This window comes from Oncorhynchus mykiss, chromosome 18 (genome assembly GCF_057628025.1).
Source record: "Oncorhynchus mykiss isolate SJ-2025 chromosome 18, ASM5762802v1, whole genome shotgun sequence".
Taxonomy (NCBI): domain Eukaryota; kingdom Metazoa; phylum Chordata; class Actinopteri; order Salmoniformes; family Salmonidae; genus Oncorhynchus; species Oncorhynchus mykiss.
Genome location: NC_143039.1, coordinates 30,658,510 through 30,670,856, shown reverse-complemented (window position 1 = coordinate 30,670,856; position 12,347 = coordinate 30,658,510). Strand labels below are relative to the sequence as shown.

General features: G+C 43.7%; 1 protein-coding gene across 6 annotated transcripts in view; it reads left to right on the top strand.

Annotated features, from left to right (window-relative positions):
- LOC110495841 (nck-associated protein 5) overlaps positions 1–12,347 on the top strand; it is a 171,294-nt gene that overhangs the window by 134,850 nt on the left and 24,097 nt on the right. For all 6 annotated transcript variants that reach the window (XR_016488369.1, XR_016488370.1, XM_036952280.2 and 3 more), the window contains 4 exons: positions 1,345–1,449; positions 2,860–3,048; positions 4,955–8,538; positions 9,793–9,898. Coding sequence is in view for 4 of the 6 variants with exons in the window: in XM_036952280.2 (XP_036808175.2) it covers positions 1,345–1,449; positions 2,860–3,048; positions 4,955–8,538; positions 9,793–9,898 (3,984 nt within the window). In the remaining 2 variants the exon portion in view is untranslated. The remainder of the gene's footprint in view (positions 1–1,344; positions 1,450–2,859; positions 3,049–4,954; positions 8,539–9,792; positions 9,899–12,347) is intronic.

The following is a 12,347-nucleotide window of genomic DNA, read 5'->3' as shown; positions in this document are numbered from 1 at the left end:
CATGAAGGATGTTTGTATGAAATAATGGATAATGTGATACTATGGTTTGGCCTTGGGCAAGGAGTTTGAGATCAGTGCTTCCTGAATGACACAGCTGTGCAGCAGAGGGTTTACGAGGTGTGAAACTGTTGTTTAATAAACATGTTCTTAGTGTCCTCTGTGATTTAGTAGAGGAGTAGCTTTATACTCAAGGAGCCATCTGGGTAGTCTGAGTAGCAGAACAGAGATGAGGTGAGGTAGAAATTGCATTTCTATTGTTGTACTGAGTAAGAAAAGAGGTAAGCCTGTCATATTGTATACTCTCTCCCTGTCTTTTTTTATTCAGATATACTTCATGTATGTTAAAGGAACACTGTGGGATGTCGCCCGCGTCTCCAACTAATAATGTCATGCAAATAATAATTTTCATCACTTTCAAATGATTGGGATTAATTGTGGAGGACACTGAAGGAAGACTATAGATGGACTCAAGCTAATATACTATACACGAAAAGTTCCGCAAGGTGACTCTCATCGCCGCACCGAAGGCAGCGTGACATTCTTCCTGCGGTCATGTTCATCTAGAGTGGGCGTACACAGCACGGGAAGGAAAGTTAGTGCAGAGTACAGGAATCTGGCAATTGTATTTCATTATCGAGATGGAGAAGTTAAAATAGATATGAGCGCAGCAGAAAATATCCTCCCTCGACGAGCATTACAGTTGCCTTTGGAGGGGAATGTGGCATAAATCGAGTGTTTTTGTTACAGCACGTTTGCCGTTAAGTAGATCCGAGCACGGGGAACTGGGCAGTAATTAGGTTGGAGGATTAATATGTGAAAATGTATTTGGTTTTGTATCCTTCCCCTGTGAACGGAAACCAAAGAAAATAATGGATCGTAAAATAGTGTTTGAATATGAATACAAAAATCAAAGGAATCCCTCGCTCCCCAATGCAATTATTTCCCATTCACATGAATTATTCTTAACAGATGACATTAATGACATTGAGTCTAAGACTATTGAAGAGTGCCCTGCATACAATCTCAGTGGAGGGAGAAAGAGATTTACTTTCAAGCTCTGGGAAAGTAAGCTGAACCAAAGCGTTTTTGCGACCAGCTCAAATGTGATTTTTTGTTTGTTTTCATTGTGAGATTTGAATGAAAATGATTTATGTTTGATGGTAGACGTTCTATTATGTATTCATGAATCTACGTCTGGAAAGGTGCGATTGATACAGAACAGTTGTTTGATTGCCAGATTCTTCCGTACAGTTGAATGTGTTAAATGCCATCTCCATTTAGTTGATATATCTCTGTATGTAGTAGAGACATTCAGTAAGACCGTGTGCTTTCTTGTCCTTTCAGAAACTCCACTCTCGGATCATGGATTTGTCTGCCTCTGATCTCCTCCTGGAGCCGGAGAGGAGCAAAAGCTTCCTGCTATCCAGGAACACTGACTCTCCACCTCATGTAAGATTGATGGAAAACAAACCAATGGCATGTTCTTTTCCCCCCAGCCTCACCCATATGTATTGTCCAGGCATCAGAACTGACGTATAGCCCAGAGAAATCATTAGGGAGGATTAAAATACCAGATCTAACTATTATGGGGGTTTGATCCGCTGTTCTCGGGCAAGCAGAGTTGGCAGTATCACATTCTTAAAGGTATATATCCTTGTCATATTACCAGAGGACCATCGATTGAGGCTCATCTTCAGTAAAAATGAGTCTGCGGGATAGTGTAGAACATTAGTCATGTTATATATTATGTATTAAGGTCTTAAAAAATTCACTCTGGTCTTGTGTCCTTTTACTCCTTGAGGACCTAACCTGATAAACCTTCATATATAGTAAAGAAATGTGAAAAATGTATTGTGTAATAATGTTGAAATCTGATAATATATTCATGTGTTTGCGACAAGGTAATGAGTTTGGGAAAAGAAGCTGTGCAAATGTGATATACTTGCAGTACAGATTTGGTACAGATTTCCTGGGCCAATTAGTTTGCTTCCTATTATCTCTCTGACTGAACAGTTGATTAGAATTCTGAATCGACATTTGTTTGGACAGAATTGTGGAATAGGACTGGTGCAGAAAACATCTGTTGGGGAGATTGCGTCTGAAAGTATGATTGATCATTTGCATCTCACTGGCTAATTATAGAGTTGAAGCAGTAGCTTTCGTAACACTTTACAGGAATACTGAAAACCCCAGAAAGTCTCACACATAAAATATCAGCCACCGGCAATCTAACTTAAAACAGTCAATAGACATGCAAAAAACACAGTTTTTTTTGCATTAATGTACAAAGACAAAAGCGGTGTGTGTTTGGACAGCCTTGTAAAATGCACCAGTGATTCAATATTGCATAGTCATAGGTTCCCGGCCATATTCTTACCTTCTGACACCATTACCATCTCATATGACCCTGTGAAGCTCTCTGTGACACGCGCCAACCCACTCGCCCCTGTTCACCCCTGCCACCTGTCCTCCAGCTGTTCCCTTATCTCCCTGGGTAATTGGCTTTCACTGGAGCCCATCAGCCTGTCACCCCTAGCTCATAACCCAAACCATGCTCCTCCCCTGGCATCAGCCATGTGTCTGTGTCCCAGACTAGATTTGAAGCCATTCAAGACATAAACACTGGAGAGTGATGGGGAAAGCCTTTCAGTTCAAATACAATGTAACAAGATGTATGGGTCCAGACCCAACTCTATAGTTTCTAGACAGAGAAGCTGAAATAAGGCTTGTTAATCAGTGTTTTTGTAGCGTTTTCTTGCATCTCTCATAATTGTCTCTACCTTCTCTACCTTAGTCCCCTTTATCCCGACTCATTAATGTATGTGGCACTAAATCATGACTTTGGAATCCATCCTGCAGGATGTCCAACTGAACGGAAAGGCGGGACTTCCTGTGGCCAAGTGTCTGAGCCAGCTGAGTCTGACGGTGCAAGCGCCAGTCTACCCACGCAGCAGCTGTAGCAGCAGTGAGCTGTCCCTGTCTAGCGCCTGCAGTGAATACTCCAGTGGCTCCTACACCTGGAATGAAGGACGCTCCTGTGGGAAAATGGTACGATGACCAGACCAACCTCTCCTCACTCTGTCTCTGTGTGTGTGTCTGTCTCTGTCTATTTTTCTTTGTCTCTGTCGCTCTCATTTATTAACTTTATCATTATGGGGTTTCAATCAGCTTAAAAAAATAGAAGTAACACATAGCTGAACAATACCGGGTTTTCTATATTTTACTATTTTCTACGTAGCGAAGACATCAAAACTATGAAATAACACATGGAATCATGTAGTAACCAAGAAAGTGTTAAACATATCAAAATATATTTTATATTTGAGATTCTTCAACGAGTCAACCTTTGCCTCGATGACAGCTTTGCACAATCTTGGCATTCTCTCAACCAGCTTCACCTGTGCTTTTTCAGTGCTCTTGAAGGAGTTCCCACATATGCTGAGCACTTATTGGCTGCTTTTCCTTCACTCTGAGGTCCGACTAATCCCAAATCATCTCAATTGGGTTGAGGTTCAGGGGATTGTGGAGGCCAGGTCATCTGATGCAGCACTCTATCCGTCTCCTTCTTGGTCAAATAGCCCTTACACAGCCTGGAGGCGTGTTGGGTCATTGTCCAGTTGAAAAACAAGTGATAGTCCCACTAAGCCCAAACCAGATGGGATGGCGTATCGCTGCAGAATGCTGAGGTAGCCATGCTGGTTAAGTGTGCCTTGAATTCTAAATAAATCACTGACAGTGTCACCAATAAAGCATCCATACACCATAACACCTCCTCCTCCATGCTTTACGGTGGAGTTCACCCACGCCGCGTCTCACAAAGACATGGCGGTTAAAACCAAAATTCTCCAATTTGGACTCTAAACCAGAGGACAAATGTCCACCCATCTAATGTCCATTACTCATGTTTCTTGGCCCAAGCATGTCTTTTCTTATTATTAGTGTCCTTTAGTAGTGTTTTCTTTGCAGAAATTCGACCATGAAGGCCTGATTTATACAGTCTCCTCTGAACAGTCAATGTTGAGATGTGTCTGTTACTTGAACTCTGTGAAGCATTTATTTGGGCTGCAATTTCTGAAGCTGGTAACTCTCTAATGAACTTATGCTCTGCAGCAGAGGTAACTCTGTGTCTTCCATTCCTGTGGCGGTCCTCATGAGAGCCAGTTTCATCATAGCGCTTGATGGTTTTTTCGACTGCACTTGAAGAGACTTTCAAAGTTCTTGAAATGTTCCATATTGGCTGACTTTCATGTCTTAAAGTAATGATGGACTTTCGTTTCTCTTTGATTATTTGAGCTGTTCTTGTCATAATATGGACTTGGTCTTTTACCAAATAGGGCTATCTTCTGTATACCACCCCTACTTTGTCACAACACAACTGATTGGCTCAAATGCATTAACTTTTAAGAAGACACACCTGTTAATTGAAATGCATTCCAGGTGACTACCTCATGATGCTGGTTGAGAGAATGCCAAGAGTGTGCAATGCTGTCATCAAGGCAAAGGGTGGATGCTTTGAAGAATCTCAAATATAAAATATATTTTGGGTTACACCCTTTTGGTTACTACAGGATTCCAAATGTGTTATTTAATATTTTTTTAGTTATTAATCAAAGCATTAAATATGTAGCTTGAGCCATAACCCAAAGGGCTTAGTATCTCCAATAGACCATGTGAAAGGAAGTAAAACAAATTGCAGACTGAGTAACAGCTTAACAAATGAATCATATGACTCCACAACCAACTCTGTTGTTTAGAATGAGAGTGGGCCATGGTCACAAATCCTCTGAGAAGTACTACAGGTGCTTGAACACCCTTATATTCATGCTTGGATTGCTGTTGCACAGCTCAATTTAGCTGCATTTTCGAATGATGTGTCTGTGTGTCTGTCTCTAAATCTCCCTCTGTCCTCTCTGAGTTTCCTAATAACTTCTGTCTCTCTGTATTTCTCCCGCAGTCCTCTCTGACATGGGAGAAGAGGTTGAGCCTGGGTTCCTCGGCCCCCGGGAACATCTGCGCCCCCCTGGAAGAGCAGCTCCCCACGAGGAGGAAAGAGAGCCACATCCTAGAAGGCCTGCGGAAGCTCCAGAGGAGAAAACCAAAAGGCTCCTCATCCTCCTGGGTCTCCAAGTCGGGCGACAAGGACTGCATGAACTCTAATGAGGGTATCTACTCTCTGGGGATTAAGAGTGGGAGCAAGGGAATCTACAAGCCCACTTATGTGGGAAGGACCCCTGTCTCAGGGGTGGGGGGCAAAAAGTTTGTGTACGACTCTGATGATGCGGACGACGAGTCGCTACATTCGGCGTACTGCAGACGAGACTGCGTCCCCAGTAAGGACGAAGGCTGGATGTACTTCAGGAAGCTGTCGCACAGCGTCTCGGACAGTGTGTGTAGCTGGGATGGGCGGCAGGACAGTGGCGTAGTAGGGGATAGTAACTGCAGCATGGGTATGACTCACCCGCCCGGCTATAACTCCAAGGAGCGTCCAGAGAAACTCAAAAGCTTCATCAACAATTTCCTCTCCGGGGGGCGGACCTCGGCTGTTCTAAACCCCTCCCTGTTGCACTTTGACATCAGCCCCACAGAGGCTGAATGCCCCCTCCACCTCTCAGACACCGACCCTGAGGATCTGCACACTGAGGTCAGCGACCACCGGCGGCTGCCTGTTTGCCGGACAGCTGAGCAACTGCAGAAGGACAGCAAGAGGCTCTCAAGAGATTCTGACAAACTGCTTCCCGTACAATGCTTGAAGAGGGAACCTGGCCGAACTCAGTCTGCTGACGGAAGGCCCCGGCCTTTCAGCCTAATCAAGGAACATAAAACCCAGTCTGAGGAGAGTATCATGGCTGTATTCGATGCAGACGGACAGCCCATTGAACTCAGTGCTCAGCAGTCCTCTTTTGGTACTGGGGCTCAGAAAGAGATTCCTGGTAGGAAAGAAAATGGGGTTGCTGAGTATGCTGCACTGTCGCCTCATGATAGGCCCATTCGTCACAAAGTAGGCAACAACGGCAGCATTAGCAGGGAGGGAAGCCCAGAGAGGCTGCAAATGCATGTCACTCCAGTACGGAAATTGATAAAGCCACCTTCCAATCGATCCAACAAAGGCCACTCTGTCCCTCCCATGAACAATGCTTCCACCAGCCCCAAGGCCATCAGCTCAAAGATCCCCAGCAGCCGGGGGAAAGGATCTCCACTGAAGGTTTCTAAGGGCTCCACCACGGAAACAAGCAACAGTGGACCAACCTCCGGATTCACAGCTCAGGAGTCAAAGTTCCCTTCTTCTCCTCCGGTCAAGATGTCCAGGTTCATCAAAGCTCCAGGCTGCACTACAAGCCCCAAGGCAGTAATCAACAAGCTTCCTGGCAGGAATGACTGGACAAAAGGCTCCTCATCTAGTGTTCCAACCGGCTCCCCACACCTCCCAAGAAGGCATTTGGACCATGTGGACTACAGGGAACAGCCTACCAGAGACAGACACTGTGACGCCAGCAGCAAAACTGAACTCAGGTCCCCGTCTCCTCCCCCGCCCCCTGGCCGCACCACCTCCTTACTTATCAGACCAAACTACGATGGGTCACCTCAAGCACTTAAACCAGGGGCTCAACCATCCACGCCTACAACTGGGAGGGGGCCACCCCCGAGTTACCACCCCTCGCCTGTACCAAATATGCAACATTTATTACCACCCCCACCCTACAAGGGCCAAGATACCATAGACCTGGACGCAGGCTACGGTACCGCAATCGCACCTCAGAAACTGTTGGACAAATCGAGCCAGCAGCACCCTGCTTCAAATGAGACCCCCTCTAAAGGCACTTCGAAACGGGTCCCCACAAAACTCTACCTCCCCTCCTCAGGGCATGTGCCTGATCACCCTGAAAATGCACCTAAAAGCTCAAAGAATGTTCCTCCTCCCTCATACAACTCTCAACGTGGCTCTTCACTTCAAAGCACATTTACAAGTAAGAAAGGTACCAATGACAATAGGCATTCTATGTCATATAAGACCTCTAGTAGTTTCCCTGTAACTCTGCAGGGCCACCCTCAGTGTCCAACAGAACCTCACAGTAGTATGACTCAACCTCCCCAGGCTGTAGCAAACCCACCCGTCTCTGGAACTAGCACTCCAAAAGCATCAAAGACACGCATTCCTATGGGCTTCAAAGCTTTTGTGAAATCGCCCCCTTCACTGCAGAAAGGCTCCACCACGATACCAGGAAAGCAAGAGAAGGAACACATCAACTCGGTCTCCAAAGAGACTGTGACTTCAAATGCTTTCATCCCGTGTGACAGTTTTCAGGCAGTGTATGTTGATTCATTAGCCATGACTTCCATCATAGAGACTAAGGGTGAGGTCCAGTGCATAATTCAGGAAGAGGAGGCACACACCTCTGAGTTGGCAGAGCAGGGGGTTGGTGACAAGTCGGAATGTGACAGTAGACTGTTTAAGAGGTCCATATCTGTCACGACCAAACCTCACCTAAAGCCTGTCCTGGGGATGACTGGGGCGAAAGCTCGCAGCCAGAGTTTCAGCACCCACTACATGGAAAAACCCAACATCAGTGTGTTGGACGGACATGTGAAGATTCGAACCCAGATCATCACCAACTCTGGAGAGAGGGGGAACTCGTTAACAAGGCAGAGCTCGTTTGTTGAGGGCATACAGATTAAACCCAGTAGCGGATCTGGGGAAAGTCCAGTCCGTTGCCCCAGCCACAGGCTGAGCCACTACGGAGGTATGACAGGCTCAAACAGCCACCAGGGTCTTCCGGAGAGAGCCTCCACATCGGGATTCACCGGTGAAGGGCCACGGAGCCCAACAAAGGGGGAGAGCGTCACGGCTCCACCTCAAAAAGAAGTGCGTAGCTTACCCCTCGCCGACCGGATCGGCTTGAAGAACAACCGAAATCCCAAGAAGGTTGCATCTCATCCTCCATTTGAGTCGCCGGCCTCTCCTGTCTATTGCCCGGAGGCCACAACAAAGGGTGGGAAAGTGCTCAGCCCCGGAAAACTAGACCACGCGAAGAGCGTCAAAGTCCAGGCAGGCTGTTCCCAAGGGGAAATCGATGAGGGAGAGCAACCAGTGAGCCCCACAGTCTGCACCATTGAGGAAAAGGTCATGATGGGGATCGAGGAGAATATCCAGAAAGGTCAGGGTCAAGAGAAGGTAATAGCACCGGAGACCAAGCAGAAGACCGGCCCGTCTCTAGCCAACTGGTTCGGCCTGCGTAAAAGCAAGCTGCCAGCCTTGAATGGAAAGAAATCAGACGCCACCTCCCCGAAAGAGAAAGATGAGAAAAAAGAGCTGAGGATCGGATCTGTGCTGGGAGGCAAACAGATGAAATCGGACAAAAAGAAGGACAAGAAGAAAAACGACAGCCAGTTCGAAAAGAGTCCAGAGCTGACGCTGTCAGAGAACAAGCTGAGCTCAATCATGGATCATTGCAATATTCAGATGGGACAAATAGCCAATCAGATCCAGTGTTCTACAACCTACATTGGGAAAGACCAGTTCATGAAAGAGCTTCTTGGACGGTTGGTATTACCATAGCAAATTTCATAAAATGTGATTTGTTAAATATTTCAAGTACATTTGCATAATTAGTCATAGGTAAAAACCTCCCAAAAATTACAGTGATTTGATCAGGAAAAAGAACACTCATTAGATAACTTGTCTCCTGTGATGCTGAAATGATTGCGGATTGTCGTTTTAGCATTTCTCCCAGTGTTCATGCTGCTGTAAAACACAAGTCTTGCTACATTATGCATGCATGTAAAGAGACAAAAACACACACAGCTCAACAACAGCAACACCAGCTGTCTCTTTGAGTTATGGTTCCACTTGAGTGAACATTAGCACTTCCTAGCCTGGAATCTAGAGACACTGTCAGCCCTGAGCTATCATGGCTGGAAAAGTACAGAATTACCCCTCCTCCCATAAATTGATATAATACCTAAAATCTCAGCTGACAGATTTTTATCAAGAGTAGTTACAAACATTTATCACTCAATGAGACTGGAGTCGGGAAGAGCCATTAAAAATAGTTTATTTCAGATCCTACAGTAGGAGGATAGCTATACTCAATAAAAAGATAAATGCAACATGCAACAATTTTAACTATTTTACTGAGTTACAGTTCATATAAGGAAATCAGTCAATTTAAATAATTGAATTAAACCCTAATCAATGGATTTCACATGACTGGGCAGGGTACTGGGGAGCCAGGCCCAGCCAATCAAAATCAGTTTCTCTATAATGACGTTCGAGGCGGCTTATGGTAGAGAAATTAACATTCAATTATCTGGCAACAGCTCTGGTGGACATTCCTTGCAGTCAGCATGCCAATTGCATGCTCCTTCAAAACATGAGACATCTGTGGAATTGTGTTGTCTGACCAAACTGCACAGAGTGGCCTTTTAGAGTGGCCTTTTATTGTCCCCAACACTTATGTAATGATCATGCTGTTTAATCAACTTCTTGATATGCCACACCTGTCAGGTGGATAAATTAGCTTTGAAAAGGAGAAATGCTCACTAACAGGGATGTAAACAAATTTGTGCATAAAATTGGACAGAAGTAAGCTAGTATGCATATGTAACATTTCTTTCCAGCTCAGTGGGACCAACACTTTACACGTTGAGTTTATATTTTTGTTCAGTGTATATGGAGGCCGTATTGAGTGAGAACAGTGGAATGTCTCACCCGGGATCTCTTTGCAACTGCACGGTTCATATGAAATCAGTTAAGCAGACAGACAGAAAATATATCAAATCATGTTTCCCATACAGGAGTGTGAGGAAGGGTGACTCCATAGCTGAATCTCTCCCTGGCATCTCCATCCCCAAGAGAAACAGCGATATGAGGGGAGATATGGAGATCTGCTCCGATACAGCTGTGAGTGAGCTAGGGGTCCTGTAATGAAACGTTGCTTGGCTTCCAGGATATTGCATGGATCTCTCACTCGACTGCTCTCTCTCCTTCTCTCTCTCTCTCTCTCTCTCTCTCTCTCTCTCTCTCTCTCGCTCTCTCTCTCTTTCTCTCATCTATCCATCTTTCCTCATAATCTCACAATTTTCTAACTATTTCCCCTAACCTGAGTATCCACTTCCTCCATGCTCTCATGCTGGTCAGTTGCTTATTGGATTGTGCGTATACTCCATATCATTTACTGTTGCCATAACGTTTTCCATGTCTTGTGTCTAATTTGTGTACACACCTGCAAATTCCGCCAACCTTCGCACATACACAAATATGAGCGCACACTGAAGCACTTCATCTTGGGAGATATGCTACCGATGTTGAACCACGTACTAAGCTTTGTATAGAAAAAAAATGCTTTGGGTAAGACTTAGAATGCCACGTAATTCTGACCTTGGTAGAAGATATTACTTGTTCTCTGTCAGGGACAGAGTGAGAGAGAGAGCAAGGAAGGAAGGGGGAGAAAGAAAAAAGAGACCATATGCAATATGCAGGAAATTCAATCCAGCTGATGGGGAACTTTGATAGCGATGAGGAGGCTCTTATCTCAGACACTCAATTCAACAAAGGCCTGTTTAATACTATCCTTGCAGCTTCATCTCCATCTCCCTTCTACAGAAATACAACAGAAGAAAATAAGTGTTTATGACCTGCAAATCCCCTTTATACTTTCGGAGGAACACTTTTTCAACATCACACTCTGTTAGCCCACCTCCATATTAGAACAATTACCTTGTTGCTTCCCCTGACAGAACTACCTATTACGAAAGAGGCTCTGAAAATGTAATACTAACTTCTGTAAATCTAAGGTGTTTGTCGATTCTGTTTTGAGTCATCGCTTAAAGAATTGATGAATCGTCTTCCACTATTGTTTTGTTTAAGAGCGAAAGGGAAGCTATATATATATCAATAATGTTCTATCTGAATATGCCAGCTACTAAATCTGTGTTAGCTTAGCTGCGTTTGTTATTTTGGATGTCTGGTTTCGTAGAAGTATATAAAGTATTATCATGTTGTAGAAAAGTGTACTTTGCTTGTTTGTGGTTTATGAATCATACCAGACATGTCCTTAAACTAGCAGTGATGTTCTGTTATTATCTGTGCAGATGATATTCAAGGAATGTTAAGGCCACCATACAAAAGATTGAATACACACACAAGCGGCAAAGCAATTATGAATACAATGCGATGCACATTACAATGATGTAAGGGGAGACTGGGAAAAAAATGTAACACGGGGTCAGTTGTAAGAGCTTTTAATAACTCAAATTAGAAACCACTTAGAAGGCTGTTGTGCGATGTGCTAATGCTTCAGTGGTGTCTCTAAATGCCTAAATTCATCAATCATTTTTTGTTTTATTGACATAAAATAGGTTTTGAGGCCCTTAAGTAAATATACCCGCCGCTTCTCTTGTTTAGTGTGTTGACCTGTGGGGCATTCTCCATGTATTTAAACAGTATTTTTATCAGTAAGATGAGGTATTTTGATTTGTAAAGTCCATAACAATAATTATTTGTATTTTCTCACAAGATTCAGATTAGTATAGTCTCCTGTGTGTGTGTGTGTGTGTGTGTGTGTGTGTGTGTGTGTGTGTGTGTGTGTGTGTGTGTGTGTGTGTGTGTGTGTGTGTGTGTGTGTGTGTGTGTGTGTGTGTGTGTGTGTTTGCAAAATTGCAAAATTGTACAATTTACACGTTTGAATCCTAATATAAAACAGGCTATATTCATTTTGATACAATTTGAGTTTTTGGTCAATATCACATTCCTAAAAGATCAAATGGAAAATATTTGTCAATTTAGTGTATTATCATCAAAATATCAGTTTCAATTTAGTGTATTATCATCAAAATACCAGTTCAATTTAGTGTATTATCATCAAAATACCAGTTTCAATTTAGTGTATTATCATCAAAATACCAGTTTCAATTTAGTGTATTATCATCAAAATACCAGTTTCAATTTAGTGTATTATCATCAAAATACCAGTTTCAATTTAGTGTATTATCATCAAAATACCAGTTTCAATTTAGTGTATTATCATCAAAATACCAGTTTCAATTTAGTGTATTATCATCAAAATACCAGTTTCAAAAATATAAAATGTTTCAATTACCCTTCATTTTTAACATTGAACACAATGCTACTTTTAACCCCGTAGCTGTAACCGGAAGGTTGCTGGATCGAATCCCCGAGCTGACAAGGTAAAAATCTGTTGTTCTGCCCCTGAGCAACCCACTGTTCCCCGGGTGCTGAAGACGTGGATGTAATTTAAGGCAGCCCCCCGCACCTCTCTGATTCAGAGGGATTGGGTTAAATGTGGAAGACACATTTCAGTTGAATACATTGTTGGACAACTGACTAGGTA